The sequence below is a fragment of the Clupea harengus genome, unplaced genomic scaffold (assembly GCF_900700415.2).
Source record: "Clupea harengus unplaced genomic scaffold, Ch_v2.0.2, whole genome shotgun sequence".
Lineage (NCBI taxonomy): Eukaryota > Metazoa > Chordata > Actinopteri > Clupeiformes > Clupeidae > Clupea > Clupea harengus.
The window spans coordinates 1-18,148 of NW_024879745.1; the positions used below are offsets into that span (position 1 = coordinate 1).

The 18,148-nt window shown below is 41.2% G+C and overlaps 4 protein-coding genes across 6 annotated transcripts; 1 reads left to right on the forward strand and 3 right to left on the reverse strand.

The window, feature by feature from the left end:
• Nucleotides 1–6: 6 nt before the first annotated feature.
• Nucleotides 7–648, reverse strand: LOC122130208 (vitellogenin-like; the record flags this gene model as incomplete). The annotated part of the gene is made up of 3 exons (XM_042704869.1): nt 509–648; nt 364–384; nt 7–261 (listed from the first exon to the last, which is right to left on the reverse strand). Coding segments are annotated over exons 1-3 (316 nt in total), but the record flags the coding sequence as incomplete, so codon positions are not given.
• Nucleotides 649–2,513: 1,865 nt separating this feature from the next.
• Nucleotides 2,514–5,322, forward strand: ctbs (chitobiase, di-N-acetyl-). The gene is made up of 7 exons (XM_042704856.1): nt 2,514–2,740; nt 2,828–2,966; nt 3,298–3,506; nt 3,629–3,800; nt 3,909–4,006; nt 4,298–4,459; nt 4,792–5,322. The coding sequence occupies exons 1-7, from the start codon at nt 2,609–2,611 to the stop codon at nt 5,005–5,007; spliced, it is 1,128 nt and encodes a 375-aa protein (XP_042560790.1). The 5' UTR covers nt 2,514–2,608; the 3' UTR covers nt 5,008–5,322.
• Nucleotides 5,323–5,424: 102 nt separating this feature from the next.
• spata1 (spermatogenesis associated 1) lies at nt 5,425–9,736 on the reverse strand. 3 transcript variants are annotated; one of them, XM_042704854.1, is made up of 12 exons: nt 9,116–9,735; nt 8,901–9,007; nt 8,681–8,798; nt 8,544–8,597; nt 8,041–8,404; nt 7,614–7,755; nt 7,476–7,518; nt 7,024–7,096; nt 6,812–6,937; nt 6,060–6,238; nt 5,752–5,850; nt 5,425–5,668 (listed from the first exon to the last, which is right to left on the reverse strand). In XM_042704854.1, exons 1-12 carry the CDS (start codon nt 9,149–9,151, stop codon nt 5,519–5,521), a joined length of 1,491 nt encoding a protein of 496 aa, XP_042560788.1. In that variant the 5' UTR covers nt 9,152–9,735; the 3' UTR covers nt 5,425–5,518. The 3 variants fall into 3 exon arrangements, with proteins under 3 accessions (XP_042560788.1, XP_042560787.1, XP_042560789.1); XM_042704853.1 differs by having other exon boundaries at nt 7,614–7,758; XM_042704855.1 differs by having other exon boundaries at nt 5,528–5,663; nt 7,614–7,758; nt 9,116–9,736.
• A 396-nt stretch (nt 9,737–10,132) lies between these two features.
• rpf1 (ribosome production factor 1 homolog) lies at nt 10,133–17,609 on the reverse strand. The gene is made up of 9 exons (XM_042704857.1): nt 17,285–17,609; nt 17,016–17,072; nt 16,608–16,688; nt 14,015–14,110; nt 13,512–13,665; nt 12,628–12,710; nt 12,161–12,342; nt 10,425–10,551; nt 10,133–10,282 (listed from the first exon to the last, which is right to left on the reverse strand). Exons 1-9 carry the CDS (start codon nt 17,549–17,551, stop codon nt 10,241–10,243), a joined length of 1,089 nt encoding a protein of 362 aa, XP_042560791.1. The 5' UTR covers nt 17,552–17,609; the 3' UTR covers nt 10,133–10,240.
• Between the last annotated feature and the right edge of the window lie 539 nt (nt 17,610–18,148).

Below are 18,148 nucleotides of genomic sequence, written 5' to 3' on the forward strand. Positions count from 1 at the left end.
ACACACACACACAAATGAATGAAAATGAGATACCCTCAGCAGTGGTAAAATACTGATATAGCACTACATAGTCATCCCTCAAACAGATACAATAGAACGTCCAGATTACCTTCAGCAAGTAGATGTTCTCAGCCAAAGCACTGATGAGAACCTTGCTGCTGACTTTCATTCCTGCTTTGGCCAGACCGTCCACAGGGAGACCGCCCAGGAGCAGTGCCTCATATTTGTACACATAGGTTTTAGCGGCAGAAAACTCAGGAGCTGTCGACAAAAATGCAAGTTAATTGATTTCCGGATGAATTCAGAATACACAACAAAAAAAGTTGTGAACTATTATGCTCTCAAGTTGATGCTGCAACTTACCAAGGTTCACATTCTGACCAGCTGTGATGGATGGAATATGAAAAACACAAAAAACATAAATCAAGATGTTTTCATGTATACCATGCATTAATTTGAATGTGCATCAGCAATTTCATTCTCAACACACAATGACAGACAGACATACCCACTAAGGCTATAGCCAGGGAAAGCACTAAGACCCTCATGACTGGGGGATGCAAAGAGTGCCCAGGAATGAACAAACCTTTTATACTGAAATTTTGCTGATGACATAACAGCCGCTCAATGTATCATTAACCACACTGCTGTGATGACCAGAATATTAACCAGTTGAAGCTTCTAATAAGCATAGAAATTGCACTATAAAAAAAGTGTCTTCACCCATCCCAGGTTAGGTTACCCTGCCTCTGGCAGTTGACCTTGTCAAAGGAAAGATCAATGTCCTAATTACACAGGCTTTCAGTAAACACTGGGATGTTCTTGATCAAGAGATATCAGATTTGGATTTGAAAATTGTATATACTTTTCACCTACTAAAATTCAGTACTCTTTCCATGTTAATATCTCTCTGCAATGCTCATTGTGAGGGACTATATATCACTAAAGCCATATTGCCAAAATAGTAACCAATGTGAGAATTTTTTTTTTTTACTTGTGAGTAGGCAACATAAAAATAACCACACAATGGATTGTTCCTGAGGAGAAAGGACCAGAGATTTTAATTGAAGGCCTTTCTTTTAAATATGTTGTTACATTTAGAAATGTGATTGTGACAGCATGCGATCTATACCATTTCTATGTTCTACACTCCTTACATTCTCACTTCTGACCCCTTTTTGGCTATCTGTGTCTAGTGAAAATAAAAGGATCTCCTTTTAGTTAAATTAACTAAGTTGTAGTTGGATTGCATGTTTAAAGTTATATTTATTGTCACACCTTATCATGCACTCAGGGCAGAGCTTGCCTTTCCTGATGGGTGAGAATCAATCTGAAACACGAACGCAACTTTCTGTCCCTCAGGAAACGTGTTTGTACAGTGACGTAGGCTATTTTTAGTCTTAATGAAGTTCTAGGCTTAGTTTAGGCTAGACTATTTGTTTAGTGGGATATGAAATCAGTAATCCGTTAATTTATTGAATTATATGAAATCAACATTTTTTTATAATTTTATAATTTAATTATGCGCGTCTGTTTTCTCTTATTTACTGCAAATGCTGATGATTCGCAATACGTTTTCAACAGTTTAAGCGATTTAAGGTGAGAAACATTTTGTAACGGGTAGAAGATTCATGTTATTGGCAATAAGAAAGGCTAAACCCTGGCTATTGGGGAGCTCATCCATCCTCTGCACATTTTGCGAAAGGAGAACGAAGCCAAACTTCAGCATTCATTGTTTGTTCACAGATTCAAAGAGCGTAGTGCGGTGTTTGTTGATTAAAATCTTTTATTAGATACACCAGAAACTGTGGTCAACCTGTTATTACTCAAATAAAGACTCTCCTCCATAGGACTGGTCCTGGGCAACAGATTCCTACTATTGTCTGTGACAGGCTAAAGGCCTGTAAGTAATACAATTTGTAGGACGACAGGCCTATACCTTGTGCTTTCCCTTCGGGAGAGGGCCAAAATGTCACCGTACTGGGCCGGAGTTTTAAATTAATATCTCTTTAAAATGGGTCGATAGATTTAGTTCATTCTCTGTGTGTCCATCTTTTAGTTGTGTTAGTGTATTATAAAAATGAAATTGTGTACAGGTAGACTATAATGTGGCAACCACGTGAGTAAGGATATGCACGCGAAAAACTTTAAAGGGGGTGAATTGAAGCAAATGGATACTGTAAAAGTAAGACTATCCGAGTCAAAAAAAAGTGTTGGATAGTGTGACGCCGGTATTTTTTTTTTCAGATGAGTATGTACATGTGTTTTCAGGTGTCTCTGTTTGTTTACTAAGAATCCTACAATTTTGACTTCATTCTTCAAAAAATATTTAGCAATTTCGTGAGATATTTTAAAATAGGCTACGTAATCGTTATTTTCCCAAGAAGACAAATATTTATATTTGCAGCAATTGTAAGCTAGTACGATGACAATGTCCCATTGTCGTTATAAAGCGATTGACACGGGTCTCTTACTTTGACGAATGGTACATTTGGCTGCCATAATGAAAATTCCCAGATTTCACGTTGGCGTAGATCACATGATTATCACACCTATTCATTCGGTGTCAATATGAATCAAACAAACCGGTGTAAATAAACGTGTGCTAATGGAGGTTTCTGTGCACATGTTAGTATTAACAGTTCTGGCCGCGCTGTTATTCAGTGCATGCAGTTTCGATCATTGTCCATGCAAGGAACAGGAATTTTGTCAACAAATTCGAAACGAGACGCAATTTGAGGTAAACACTTTACGGGTTCGCTGTTGTCATGAACTTAATTCTGGATACACTGATTTAAGCTAATAAATAATACACCTGTGTTTTTAGGTGTTTGTGTTTGATGTCGGAGGAGAAGCATGGAGATATTACGACTGGACCAAAGTGACGACTATTGCTGCTTTCGGACAGTATGAGGCGGAACTAATGTGTTTTGCCCATTCCAAAGGAGTCAGGCTTGTTTTGAAAGGTAACATTGGGACTTGCACGTGTTTGACGGTCAACAGATGCCTCTTACAATGTCATCAGTATTGTAAAATAAAGCGGCAAACATTACACGTAGCCCAGAACACAAAGTTAGACATTAGACTCGAATTAGACGTTAGCCAAAGAGTCTGAACCTTAACTGACTGGCCCCATCTAATGGATAGGTTGGGTAATTGAAGAACCAGAGGTTATGTTCAACAGTACAACATTTGTCAAGAAAAAGCCTTTGGGATCCATGTAGATTCCATTGATCGTGTAAGTGTATAATAGCCTATAACACCAGCGTTATGTTATTTTGGTGATGCCGCGTTCAGGAGATGTGCCCCTCTCAGCAATGGTAGATTCCACCAACAGGACCGCCTGGATCAAGGAGAAAGTCAGCTTGGCAAAGAGACAGTTTATGGATGGCATCAACATCGACATAGAGCAGGCTCTGGACAAAGAGTCTCCAGAATATTTTGCTTTGACTGCACTGGTCAAAGAGACCACTGAAGCTTTCCACAAAGAGATTCCTGGTTCCCAGGTAAACATGACAGATACGTTAATTTTTCTTACAGTTATGCAGGTTTTTTAAGATCATAAAATCAACTCTTCTTAACTCTAATTATTCTAATAATGTTTTTTTATATATATTTGTATCCATAGGTATCTTTTGATGTGGCGTGGTCATCCAAATGTATCGACAAACGTTGCTATGACTATTCCGCCATCGCGGATTCTTGTGATCTGCTTTTTGTGATGTCCTACGATGAGCAGAGTCAGATTTGGGGTGATTGCATTGCCATGGCTAATGCACCCTACAACCAGACACTGACAGGTGAGGGATTGATACCACAAGATACCAGGTGTAGTAGACAAGGTTGTTTACAGGCCCAGACGTACGCAGACATTGCCTCATGTCTCAAGTCTCATGTCTTTCTCTCAGCATATGAGCAATACTTAGAGATGAAGATTGACCCAAAAAAACTAGTGATGGGGGTGCCATGGTACGGATACGATTACCCTTGTCTAGCCTTCTCACAGGTAAAATATATGCCAGACTTCTGCTATGCTTCCTTCAGTCAGTTTATTTTGTAAAGAACTCATCTTTGATAAATATTTGCAGTACATCAACCACCTGATCAATTCAGCAAAAACTTTGTTTATATATTATTTTGGGAGAAAATATAAAATGGTATTTAAATTTGGCATTTGTGAGTTTTCTGTCACCAGGGAAACTGATGTCAAACACATACAGTGATTTAAAATCAGTTGCAGTTGTTTTCTTAAGGGTAGCATTGTTTTAACAGGCTAAATAGTTTGGCTATATTCTAGGGTGGAGTGTGTGCAATCCAGAAGGTGCCCTTCCGTGGGGCCCCCTGCAGTGATGCGGCTGGGCGTCAGATTCCCTACAGTACCATGATGAAGCAGATCAACAGCTCCATGTCAGGCAGGATCTGGGACAGGGAGCAGCGTGCCCCGTACTACAACTACAAAGTAAAGACTTAACAATGTGTTGTTTAACCACACTGCTTGTATGAAGATTTTTAGTACCTAACTATTTAAAAAAAAAAAAATCATAGTTAGGGTAGGCAAAGACAGACAGTCAGTATTTTACACAATAAATAGCAGCAACAGCTTAGTGAAAGTGTTCACAAATGACTAATAGCTTTGAAAATAACTTGATTAGGAATTGGTTGTGAGCCAGACAGCCAAGTTTAACAAGGCCTTAATCAGTCCAGTGCCTACATTGTAACATCATATTGCATAAAAGTTACAATAAAAGTTGCAGTTTTACTGCCACCTGACACCTGAAATATCCCCATCAGGATGCCATGGGCCAGATCCACCAGGTGTGGTATGATGACCCAGAGAGCATCTCTCTGAAGACGGCCTATGTTAAGGAGCTGGGCCTGAGGGGCATCGGCATGTGGAACGGCAACCTTCTGGACTACAGCAACAACTCCGTCGCCCAGCAACAGAGCAGAGACATGTGGAATGTTCTGGTAGCAGCCATGGAAACGAAGAAGTCTCGAGAGGAGTAACCCTGGAGGTGAAGACTATGTCTTTGAGTCAACACTGTTTGCTGTACTTTTTTGTCCCGTGCAGAAAGAGCAGTGGTGGCGTCCTCCTGCTTTATTCAGGGGTGTGTGTCCCTCTGCTTAGATTTAACTGCTGCTTTATTCAATCTGTTCTACAGAAGAATACATCCTGTTTTAAATGTGTGCTCGGACATCACCACGGCGTAGAGACACACTTAAATCACTTCATCAAAATTGCAATATTTTAAATGGAAATGCAGTGCTTTGTAATATAACTCAACAGATGTGAAATAAAAAAATTAAAAAGCTTGAACACAATGATGTATACAAAAGTCTTCAGCCTCTTAATCATCCAAATAAAAGTCTAAGTAAAACTTACAAAGTACCACATGTTGCTTTAAAACAAAACACATCACTTTCTACACCAAGGACACAAGTCCTTAAATATTTGTTCTGAAATATGCCATGTAGTCTGCACGAGCTATGGTCCCGTTGTTGACATTGCAGTCAAGGATCAGGTATGTTTCTGCAGCACAGGAGGCTTGGGATACTTCTGTCCACCGCCTCGTGTGTCTACAGGTGGCTTGTTGACGGATGGCTGAGATTTCTTTGAAGCCAGCTCAGCTTTCAGTGTCCGTAGTTCTGTGGCCGCTTGGACTCTGAGCTGACACATTTGGAGATAGTTGGTTAGCTGTGAGGCGTGCCTGTTTTATTTTTCAATAACAACGTAAAGAAAATATGACAAACCTTCTGCTCTGTCTCTAGTTTCATCTTGCAGTCATCCACCTTCCTTCTCAAGTCGTCTATTTCGTAGCTCTCTGTCATAATCTGGATTATCAGATCATTCTGAAAATAATACATACCGTAGTTATATTGTAGTCTCAGAATTCAATTTGATTACATTTTATTTACATCGAGCCCAAAACAATAAAATGATCTCAAGGCGTTTTACTGAGCCCAGGGCCTAACATAGGTTACACATGAAATTGAACTTCTTATTTAACCAATAGGATGAGTTTATGAATACTGCTGTCTACAGAGATAGACAGACTCACTTTTATGCTGGATGCTTTTCCCAGGCGTTTGTGTTTATTTCTGCCCTCTCTCGCCTGTAGCTGTTGTAGAAGTTTAGTGTAGAAGGTTTCCAGTTCCTGACGAACGCTTCTCAGGCTTTCCTCCAGTGGTGCGGTGGCCTTCTTGGTGTCAAAATACTTCCTCTTCCATCCGTCCCGAGCTGAGTAAAAGAAAACAGCTACAGATTACAGCTCAGTCAGTTAGACCAGATTTGGCCTACAGATCGGATGGGCTATCTCTAAGCCTTATTTTAAATGGGAAACCTCTCAGCATAGATGCCAAATGGTGACCTGATTGCTCTCTCTTCAGTTCACACTAGTTGTGAAAGTACATCCTCTTCCATCTATCTGAGCTGAGTACTTGAAAACTCTAAAGCTGAACGTTGGATTAGACTCGACCCCACAGATCTCTAAACTATGGAGTGTGAACCCTATTCTAGGCCAGCAAGGTCACAGCATGGCTGGCAAATGATGGCCTGACTGCTTTGCCCTTCAATTCACTTTACTTGTGACTCAAAATGGCTGTAGAGCAGGCCCACACTTAATTCAACTGCACAGATGTTTTTGCAAGCGGCAAAAACCAGATTTGAAGTGAGAACCACGCATTGGGCATGGTTGCTACACGTAGCATGTATGCTTTGCCCCACACTGAGTAACATAGGAGAGAACCGGAACCAGGGGTGCAGCAATTCCATTGTTAAGGGAACGGTGGGTTCCTTACTGAACTCTGGTACCTTGGTTCCTCCTGTGTCTGTTGAGAGCCAGAAGGTCTTTGCCTTTTCTCAGGAGTTCTTGTCTGGTCCGTTCAAGCTGCTTTCTCTCCTCCTTCACCAGCCTGATTTCCTCAATTAGTTCCTTCCCTGTGGTGAACAGTTTGAAATGCAAACTGGATTCTCCGACAGCAGCACACAATATCACTGAGCATGTTAACGGCATTTGGTCTTACTGTCCGTTGAGAAGACGGTGGCTGCAGGTTTCCTTGCAGTGTGTATATAGGAGGCGGCCCCGGTTGGTGAACTCTTAAGAGACACAAACAACAAACAACATCAAGTCTTGACCTTTGCAAACCATCTCATTAAACACGCGTTGTATATAAATACAACTTGCCCAGTGTTATGGCCTGCCACATAGCCCACCAGTAAGACTGCAGACCATCCGCGGACCAATGGCATCTCGGACAGAAACAAAAGCTCACGGTCCATTTACGAGAAACCGCATGAGTCATTAGCAACCGCCTAGGACATCCTGAGCATGTAGGACGCCCTTCAGACAGCTATTCACAGCTATTGTCATCCCAATCCCTCCCTCCCTCCCTCCTTTTTGACTAGGAATGCAACATAATGGATTACTTCTGTTTCATTGTAATGAACAACAGAAAAAAAGGATTGTCAAACTTGCCTCTTTCTTACACTTGGTTCTGTTGTTTTTGTTATATCGGTTTCTGTGTAAGAATGAAAAAAAAGACATAATACATACAGTATATGTAACGTATAATAAGTCTGGGTATATTATGGGATGTAGATGTGTCATGGAGACCTGTCTTGGCTGAGAGATAAACCAGAATCCACATCCTCCACAGAGTCCGGCACTCCTGAGTCTTTGGTTTGAATTCTATCCGTGGAATGTTTCTTTGTTGCCGAACCGACAGTTCTTGCTGAGCGTAAATTGTTGGAAATTTCTGCTGTTGAGGAATTAGACATTTTCAACAAACAGACATGCATGGCTGTTCAGGCCCCACCTCATCAAAAAGAGCTGTAATCTACTATGTTATTGTTGTCTAAAATGAACATGCCCCTAAACTTGATATTTCTAAAAGATTTTACGACACTTCAATTAATCCTTTTCAGATTGATTTTTTCATGTGTTTGATTTACACGAATACTCAAAAGCTTTAAACACAGAATGAAACCTGCATAGGGATTGATGCCTATTCCCTCATATATGTCAATCGTGCTACTCGTACCTTGTCCCTTTTTAGTTTGAAACTGCTCATGAGTGTTCTCATTTTGGCTGTGGTCTTCTCCCCACCCTGAATTGTAAGAGGAATAAGCATCTTCCTCCTTCTCCTCTGTGGAAGTTAAGCTGCTGTCGTCATCACCACCACCACCACCATCACGGCTAGTAGTTGGAGGCTGATTGGACACCTGTTTTATTTCAGGAAACCGGACAGGCTCTTTTGATCCTGCAGCTGTTGATAAGGGTTCTGAGCGAAAGCTGGTGTGAGGGTTTGAGCTATAACTCTGCATCTCTGAAGAGTGTGAATGTGACCGCGTGCTGCCACTGGTGTCCATATAGGAGGGCAGCAGGTACAGTTCTGGGTGAGTGGCCTGAGGAGAAATCATGCACCATAGGGAAGAGATGCTTAGCTGATTTTTACCCACAACACAAACACTGGAGTGGTAGATCTGGAGTAATGGTGGAGAGTTCATGGCTTCTGGAATCCAAACATAGAGGATTTTTACTTACATAGGGAGGCGAAAAGGCTTTTACTTTGAGTTCCCTTTCTTGTTTGGTCTTCACCTGTCATTAAACATAATTATCAACATCCAAAATACATGCCACCTGCCCACATCAAAAGTTGCTAAGTGGTAATTTAAACTTACCAGTGCCAGACTTCTACCGACACATTTTAGGAAGGAGTATCTGTCAATAAAAGCATCTCCGCCAAGAAGGACCGCAAGTTCATCTCTAAGTGCTTTCAGAGTGATATCTGGATAAACCCTGGGATGAGGAAATACAACACACGAGGGCGAGTTTGTCTTTATATCAATATATAAGATTATGTTTGCCACGGCATTCTAAAAATCATTTATTTTAGCTCACCTGATAAGTCCGGCAGATATGAAATTATCAATGACTTCAGATGAAATTGTGTTCAGTTTTGAATTCCACAGTTCGAGAGGCACACAGAGGACGTGTAACTCCAAATACTGCTCCAGATCACAAATAAACACGTCAACATTAATTTCCGTTTTAAAACAAGCATTTTAACATCTGAATTTGTATTCCGAGACTGTGTACACTATTGATTCACATACCTCGGAGCTTGCGCGTCTTCCCCTGTAGTTCATCATGCTGGGAAATTCGAAACGTTTGTGTGCATTACTATTTGTCCTTTACGATGTAACTTGGCGTATTAACAGCCATGAATCTACCAGTCTTTCTCGGGAAAGAGCGAGCGATCTCTAGGCGTCCATGTGTGGGAGTGGACAATACTGCTAAGTTACAATCTTGTGTAATCAAACACTAGAACGGTACCAAGCCCACTCGTTACGGGGAAAGCAACCACCATCATCATTTGCAGTCACAAAATCAAATCAAGTCGAGGATGTGAACATTTCGAAGGATATAATGGATGTGTTGCAATACACGCACTTATTTTAACCTAACGGTTTCTACGGTCGTTATGGTATACAATGGAATGTCTATAGTGAGCAAGTACAATGAAGCTATAAAATGTCCCTTTCAAGCACGTGCTGTTCGATGTTATCTGTATTACAGCCCCTAGTTGTCATAGCAGGACGAAGTATGCTCAACACTTTTCAAATTGACCAGGAAAACTAGGCTTATAAGTAATGAATGAACAGAAAGCATTTCCATCTTATTACAACAGTTGGAAATTCTTTCGAGAGCACAAATCACTAGAACAAAATAACAGCTGAAAAAAGTGTGGTATTTCAAGTTGACCAAGAGAAGTAAGCCACATTCCTAAAGATTGGTTATAATAACTGGACATCAAGCAGAGACATACAATTCCAAGCACTCCCCCCCCCCCCCCCCCCGCCATGTACCATAAAAAGCCGTTTGTATTGGTTAAATCTTTCAACAGGATGAGAAAGGGACACGTTTGGTAAGTTTGGTAACATTCACTGCAGCGGCCCTTCTATTAAGGATCATTATTGAGATTATACTTAATGTGAAAACAACAGAACAGGTTTGATACATTTTATAGTTTTATTGCCAAAAACTGACTGCAACATCAGCAGTTTGGATGACAAAAAAAAGTATATATTTATATTTATGAATTAATGTGTGCTCGTGCACGTGTGTATGTATGTATGAATGAGTGCGTGTGTGTGTGTGTGTGAGTGAGACAGACAGACAGAAAGGGGGGGGGGGGTAAAAACTGAAAAATGCTCCTGTATACACAGAAGGAACTCTGTTCACAGGTGGAATTTTCTACGACAGGAATCCATCTCATGACGCTATGGGGGAGAGAGAGAGAGAGAGGGAGGGAGATGGGTCAATATCTTTGCAAATAACTTTTACACAATTATTTCATTTCATAAACTAGCCCTAGCAGACAGAACTAGCAGACAGCACAATATGAAATGAGCGAAGACTCACCTTGTGAACCCATTCATATTCCCCAAACTTGGAGTCAAAGCTCCCCTTTTGAAGGGAGCGGAGTTTCAGGGTGAAGCGCGGTCCCAGCTCTTGGATACCCACCCTCTTCTCGTTCTTAAAGATGTACCTGTGCGAGGATGAGGAGGAGGAGGATCAAATCACAGTCAGTCATATCCACAACTGTTCCGCTGAACAGATCATTTGAAACATAAACTAAACATTATGTCATCGTATGGCATTTTAAAAGTGAGACTTTTATTTATTTTAATTTGGATGACAAATCCATTCAACAGACCTCCAGAACTACATTTCCCAGGGTCCCGTGTACTCCTCTGTAATAAACTGGTGCATAGCAACCCAGACCTATAACCGACTCCAAAGATTCCCATGGCTAGTTAAAGTGTCATCTCAGTCAACAGCCAGCAAGTTATAGGTTAGGACTGCAATAGCTCTGGTTTGCACTTGATGTTTGAGTCAAACACATTTCAGTCAGTCACAGTTGAAAACAAATGTTTTCAAATTGAAATGTTTCCATCTTTAGCCGCTGCTATTTAACCAGCTGCAGGTAATATCACAGGAAGCCTATTTGACCATCTGCATTCATATGGTATAAAAGACCCGCAATAATACCCCTATTGCAGAAAAATCTTTGAGTTGTACTGCACAGCATATTGACCCTTTGCCCCAGATCCTGCATATTGAGACAAAATGTCCGGCATTTTCTTTGGTCATTTGTTTTTTGTCCGAACTAAAAACACATGGGAGGTGTTCCTTCATCCGCCCCGGCACATGAGCCGCTTATGCAGCTGTGACGTAGTTGATTATCTACTGGCGCTACGTCAAATGCAGCAACCTGGCCATCCTGACTCATACAAATGCAACATAACCAAGTTTTTCTAAACGCCTGGTTTTCATCCAATGGCTGAGAAGAGAGCAGCGAAGGCGGTCATGAAAAAGCTGTGACGGCCGTCAATCTAACTGTGCAGTCGTGAGGCCGTGTCGTAACCAGGGATGGACACATATTTTTTAGCGCGGCCAGTCAGTCCAACACTTGACAATGATTGCTTTCTTCATTTAATGCAATACTTAATTCAGACACAAGAGGGTGCACATGCTGTGATGCTCAATGAATGAATGGGGATTAACAGCAAAAATTATCAATTAAGTTGGTTTCTTCTCAGTAGTAGGATCTTAGCTTTTCTAAAAAGTAAAGTAGGTTGAAGGACTTGAGAAACTAAAACCTGAGGTAAGAATCATGATTTCAGTGTATATTTGAATATCAATGCTGTCAAAGTTATCATCTTTTGTAAATATTAATATCGCAATTACTTACAAAAGATATTCAAAAACTTAATATAATAAATATATATCAATTCCAGGGGAAACCCAAATGTCCACGCTTCTTACAGTAGCCATGAAAGACGATAAAAAAAGACTCTTTCCTTCTCTATGACTGATTACTAGCCCCCCCACCCCCACCCCCCTATGCAGTTCCATATCTGACCAAAGATTTACATGGGGAAACAGTGGGGCGCTGTGGAGTTCCTGTGTGCAGAGACGTCCACAGGCCCACGTGAAGCCTACTGTACCAAGTGTAGCGGAGAAGGCAAGGATGGATGTCGCTGTCTGAAGCGAGTCAAATGTAGATGCAAGTCGCGTGTGGAATGCAGAAAAAGCCAGGGGTGCCACGTCACCCTCAGCACACTAACGCCCCGTGTCACTGCCAAGGCACTCACCGGTGGAACCTGAAGAAGATGAAATCACGCTGGTTGTGAAAGGTGGCCACCTGGCGACCGACAAAGTGCGGGTCATGGGGATAGAGCGCGGCGAACAGCCGGCCAATGCTGTGGCCGAGGCGCGTGGTGAAGTTGTTCAGGATGACCTCGGGGGAGTGTGCCGTGGGCTCTTTCCCTCGTCTCTGAGGCAACAACAAAAACGAAGCCGATTAATAATCAATTAATTATGATTACTACAGAATACAGCACAAGCTTCAGAGGGTCTGATATTTATATACTGTATATTTCTCAAAATACTGTCCACAGAGCTTGCCATTATAATGTCCATGCTCAGTGATTCTGTGACCATTAAAAGCCTGTGACAGCCTCTCCTGAGGCAGCAAGGCAAGTCACATTAAACCACCAAGCACAACCTAGAACAGCTCTAGAACAGCTGTTGAACAGCTCCAGTAGAATACTGGACTTACTTTCATTTCCTTGCGTAGTCTGACGTTGCTGATCTTGAAGTGAGCAGTAGGCCCGTCGGGAAGATGACAGAGAACCATGCCGTCTTTTGAAAAGGAAGATTTAAGAGAAAACTGCACAAGGTCTTAAATGATCTCCCTATTTAGAGTGATCATTGAGTGACTGACCCTTAATCTCCAACAGCACCGTAACACTCCATGAAAAAAGCAACATCGTGAGGTATTGTAATATACAAGATATATATAAAAAAAAAAAGCTGTGGCTAATTATTTAAGCTATGGTGCAAGAACATTCTTCATGGAAGTTGTGGTTAAATGGCGATATTAGGCCTATGCCCTATGCAATACTTTAATGTAAATGACTAGGGCTGAACGATTAATTGCATTTGCGATTTTATTGCGATATGATGAACGCGATTTTCTAACCGCAACTTTCACGATTAAAAACGCGGTCTAAAAAAATATTTTAAAAAATGGTCAATTTTGCACACAGAGTTTAAAAATTGCATGCCTTGTGTTTATTCTTACAATTACTTTGTTTAAATTACTTAAATGCACAGTGGCAAAGCCACCGATTTGTTGTTCTTGATTGTGTAATGAGCAGTTAAATAAAAATGTAAAATGTGGGAAATTATATTTTACACTAAATGTATCTAATATTGTGTTGGTCATTATATAAATCTTTCATTACAATTTGTTGGGAAAAAAAATATGATAAAAAAAATAAATAAAAAAAATCGCATATTAAATCGCAATCGCAATATTGGGGAAAAAAAAAATCGCAATTAGATTATTTTCCTAAATTGTTCAGCCCTATAAATGACTGTAAATTTCTGTAAATGAGTCAGTTTAGAGCGGTATGTCTAAACCCCCAGGCACAAGGATACTGGGCACTTTTCTGTCCTCGTTGATCACCATGAGATACGTGAACCCTCTGGACACACACTGTGGGATGATCCTCTTTAGAGCCAGACCTCTTCTGTAGTACACGTGAGCGTCCGGTATGACTGTCGCCAGCTGATTACAAAACATAATAGTTCTCTGAAAAAACAAGAGATATGAATTACTTAACTTTACTTAACTAAAATAATAAGCTACTGTTAACACTTGCAAATAGAAATAAAATCAAACTGCATGAAACAAAATACACAGAATAATATGGAGCGCAGTGCTGTTGTTCCCCTGGCGATAATTTGCTATTAAAACAAAATCAAGACTACAATCATGAATGTTTCACTATGCAAATGAGGAAATATATTCCAATAGTAAGTGATTTGGCAAGGCCTCGCATAACAACACCCTAGAGGGTTTGAAGATTTAATCTAAAAACATTTCTTCATTTGAGTTAGTATTGTCAACGATAAACTCAATATGAATGTGAAACACTTACGGTCTTGGGTCTGTCTGATGTTGTGATTAAAACCTTGGGGTTCGTGAGACGGTTGAAGTAAGCAGAGAACTCGTCTGTTCCCTCGTCAAATGCAACCTGAGCAAGAAAGAAGCCTTGTTAGATAAACATACAGTGGGGAAAATAAGTATTTGAACCCCTGCCGATTTCGCAAGTTTGGCCACTTGCAAAGAAATGTGTGATCTATAATTGTAATAGTAGGTGTATTTTAACAGTGATAAACAGAATATCCCCCCAAAAAATCCAGGAAACTGCATTTTATAACATTCATGACTTAATTTGCATTTGATGCAGAAAATAAGTATTTGAACCCCTAGCAAAACATGACTTAGTACTTAGTGGAATAACCCTTGTTGGCAAGCATAGGCGTCAGACTTTTCTTGTAGTTGGTCACCAGGTTTACACACATCTCAGGAGGGATTTTGGTCCACTCCTCTTTGCAGATCCTCTCCAAATCCTTAAGGTTGCGTTTCCAATGGGAGAGAATGAGGGAATGAGGTTCAAGCCCAATATTCCACGTTACATGGCCCCATCCATAGTCCCCTTGATGCAGTGGAGTCGTCCTGTACCCTTGGCAGAGAAACAGCCCCAAAGCATAATGTTTCCACCTCCATGCTTGACGGTGGGGATGGTGTTTTTGGGGTCATATTCAGCATTCTTCCCCCTCCAAACGCGGCAAGTCGAGTTGATGCCAAAGAGCTTGATTTTGGTCTCATCTGACCACATCCTGTCTCCCTATCCTCCTTAGAATCATTCAAGTGTTCATTGGCAAACTTCAGACGGCCCTGTACATGTGCTTCCTTGAGCAGAGGGACCTTGCGAGTGCTGCAGTACTTCAAACCATTACAGCGTAGTGTGTTGCCAATGGTGACTGTGGTCCCAGCTGCCTTGAGATCATTCACAAGCTCCCCCTGTGTAGTTCTGGGGTTATTCTGCACCTTTCGGATGATCACCAATACCGCACGAGGGGATATCTTGCATGGAGCCCCAGACCTAGAGCGATTGACAGTTGTTTGGTGTTGCCTCCATTTAATAAAAATCGCACCAATAGTTGTCTGCTTCTCACCAAGCTGCTTGCCGATGGTTTTGTAACCCATTCCAGCCTTGTGCAGGTCTACAATCTTATCTCTGACGTCCTTGGTCAACTCTTTGGTCTTGCCCATGGTGGTGAGGTTGAAGGTGTGAAGTATGGTTTCTTTTATACTAGGGCTGTCAGCGTTAACGCGTTAATCTATGCGATTAATGCAGCCACGATTAACGCGATAAAATATTTTAACTAACGCAACTTTAAAAAAAAAAAAAACTAATTTAAAAAAAAAAAAAAATGTAATGCCTTTATTTGGATAGTTATGAAGTTATGACAGGAAGCGATGCGGAGAAGAGGTGGGGAGAGGATTGGGAAATTACATCAGGCCAGACTTGAACCTGTGTCCCCTCGGGCAATGTGGGTAGGGGGCTTGGCCTACCAATAGCCCCCCTTGTTCAAAGTGGGGAATGACAGAAAAAGTTTGACAACCACTGCGGTAGTTGAAGATGGAGAGAGCTGAGGGATTGTTGGGCGGAAAGTTTCTGTTTAATAGGCAAAATTACGGAACAATCGACAAAACTAAAGTTGTATGTAGCATTTGTCAAATTCAATTTAGCCATCACAGAAGCAGCTCGTCTTTAAGTTATCACCTTAATGCAAAGCACCCGACAGAAAGCAGTCCCAGGTTATATGGTCGCCAACCCACACTCTACGACTTCTCTAGTAAAATAACTAGACCAGTCCGTGAAAAGGTTACCAACGCTTTAGCAGTTTGGGTTGCCGGTGATTGTCGGACCATCAACATAGTTAAGGACGTTGGGCTGACTGAGGTGATTCGAATTGCTTCAGGAGACAACTCTTACGATTTACCATTGAGGGGCACCATTGTGTCTTGCATACATTCCTTTTATGACGGCGAGAGAGCACGAAAACATCAGTTCCTCGAGCAAGCTGCCACCGTCACCCTTACTGGTGACCACTGGACATCAGTCAGCAATGACAATTACCTGGGTGTCACAGCTCATTTGATTGACAATGTATGGAAATTGACATATTTTTCATTGGAAGTAAAAAAAAAACAGACAAACTAATTTTTAATCGCGATTAATCTAGATTAATGAATTTCAAAATGTGAGATTAATTAGTTAATTTTTTTAATCTATTGACAGCCCTATTTTATACACGTCACCAGTTGAGATCAGGTGTACCTTGTTAGGCCTAATGAGGACTAATCTGTGTGCTTCTTGGGCACATAACTGGTCATTGGGAGCCAGAATTCTTGCTGTTTGCTTGGGGGTTCAAATACTTATTTTCTGCATCAATTACAAATAAAGTCATAAATGTTATAAAATGCAGTTTTCTGGATTTGTTTGTTGATATTCTATTTCTCACTGTTAAAATACACCTACCATTACAATTATAGATCACACATTTCTTTGCAAGTGGCCAAACTTGCGAAATCGGCAGGGGTTCAAATACTTATTTCCCCCACTGTATCAGTCACTGCTCTTCCTGCACCAACGTCTGTGATGTTCGACGACACATTACCTCTTCATCCCCGGGATCAACGGTGGTTTCGTCGTAGACTCTCTGATTTTCAATCGTTTTTGGAACCTCTTTTGGTGGAGCCTGCACATTTGAAAAGAGAGAACATGTAATCGCTTAGAATCATAAGAATAATGGGTGCAGAGAGACTGCAGAGTTACCTAAACAGGAAATCAACAACTGAACAGCACTTTTATCCAATAATGCATTTCTACAGTGATGGTGTAGTTCTGAATGTCAAATCACTTTTGACATGAAACAATATTTATGTATTTTGTATAATCAGGGGAATCCATCAAAAATGACAACCTATTGTGACCAAGAGAGATCAATTATTACAAGTCACTTTACCAAGGCCTATTTATGTAACCAAGAACAGTGTTTACACCAACGGGTCAGCATTTCACTCACCTTGTCACCAAGCGCTTCCCTCTCCTTCTTTCTCTTTTTCCTTATCTCCAATCTAACCTGGAAGACAAATAAAGTTTGACAGTTATGACTTTTAAAAGCTACACAAGTAGCTCTCTCCGTGAATGTTTTTACAATTATGAGTGTCATGCATTCGCTTCAAGAGGCTGTGGCACATCACAGAGCAAAAGAACCATCACTGACTTGGTTCCAAACCAGCAGACATAAGTAATAGAAGAGAAGGACATCATAAGACTGTCACCATGATCTACCTTTCTCTTTTCTTGCTTATACTTCATGAACATAACGTGTCTCCGCTGTTTGTTTTTGATTTCAGACACGCTGAAAGTCGGTGGGAACGCCATTTCAGGCGCTGCGTCCATGGAGGCTGGCTCTGTCTCATCCTTTTTCACAATTGTTTCTTCAGACTTTATGACTTTGGTTGATTTCTTTCCTTTGCCCTTTTTCTTTTTCCCAGTCCTCTGTTTGGATTCCTCGTCAAAATCCATGTTTTTCTCAGGTAGATCTGCTCTGTCCATGGTGCTGTCTCCTCTCACGTGTGTGTATGTAGCTGGCTTTGCTGCTTCCGTATGGAAAAGGAAGTGCGCAATAGTGCCCCAGAAAGAATATCGCCCCCTGGCGGTCCGGGGGAGCCATAGCGCTATAAAAATCAAGCACGAAGCTTAGGAAAGGTGGGAGTACGCCTACTTTAAATAGCTGTTTTTACATTATGCTTGTAACTCCTGCACTAACATTACAGAACACCGACATAACCAAACTTCTACCCTTGAAGGCATGAATGAATGTGAGAGAGCAGTGAGAAGCCATCCTATGGCTGAATTGTGCTCACCGTTTTATACAGACTGTGGTAGAAGGTCAGGGGCCAGGCAGAACCACAGGCATCAGACAGCCTGTGTCTAGTTGGGAGACTTTGAAGTGTACCCTTAATAATGCTCTTGAATCCAGAGACCCAGTCCTGTGAGGCCGTTCTGCTCTTGTGCTTCCCCAGACACAAGATGGACTCCTTAGTCAGAGACCCCATCTGGGTCAATGAGAGTTTACTTTGAATATCATGACGTGGAGAAGTCCCAAATGGTTGACTCTGCGTAAACATCGGCCTTGCAAAGCTCAGGCAC

Coding starts and splice junctions, on each gene's coding strand:
- rpf1 (XM_042704857.1), bottom strand. CDS start 17,551: ATGGACAGAGCAGATCTACCTGAGAAAAACATGGATTTTGACGAGGAA. Junction 14,111..16,607: donor TTGATCCCGGGGATGAAGAG/GTAATGTGTCGT, acceptor TTTCTTGCTCAG/GTTGCATTTGACGAGGGAAC. Junction 10,283..10,424: donor AATATGAATGGGTTCACAAG/GTGAGTCTTCGC, acceptor TCTCCCCCATAG/CGTCATGAGATGGATTCCTG.
- ctbs (XM_042704856.1), top strand. CDS start 2,609: ATGGAGGTTTCTGTGCACATGTTAGTATTAACAGTTCTGGCCGCGCTG. Junction 2,967..3,297: donor AGTCAGGCTTGTTTTGAAAG/GTAACATTGGGA, acceptor TGCCGCGTTCAG/GAGATGTGCCCCTCTCAGCA. Junction 3,507..3,628: donor AAGAGATTCCTGGTTCCCAG/GTAAACATGACA, acceptor TTGTATCCATAG/GTATCTTTTGATGTGGCGTG.
- spata1 (XM_042704853.1), bottom strand. CDS start 9,151: ATGATGAACTACAGGGGAAGACGCGCAAGCTCCGAG. Junction 8,799..8,900: donor ATATCTGCCGGACTTATCAG/GTGAGCTAAAAT, acceptor TCCTCATCCCAG/GGTTTATCCAGATATCACTC. Junction 5,669..5,751: donor AACTAGAGACAGAGCAGAAG/GTTTGTCATATT, acceptor CAAATGTGTCAG/CTCAGAGTCCAAGCGGCCAC.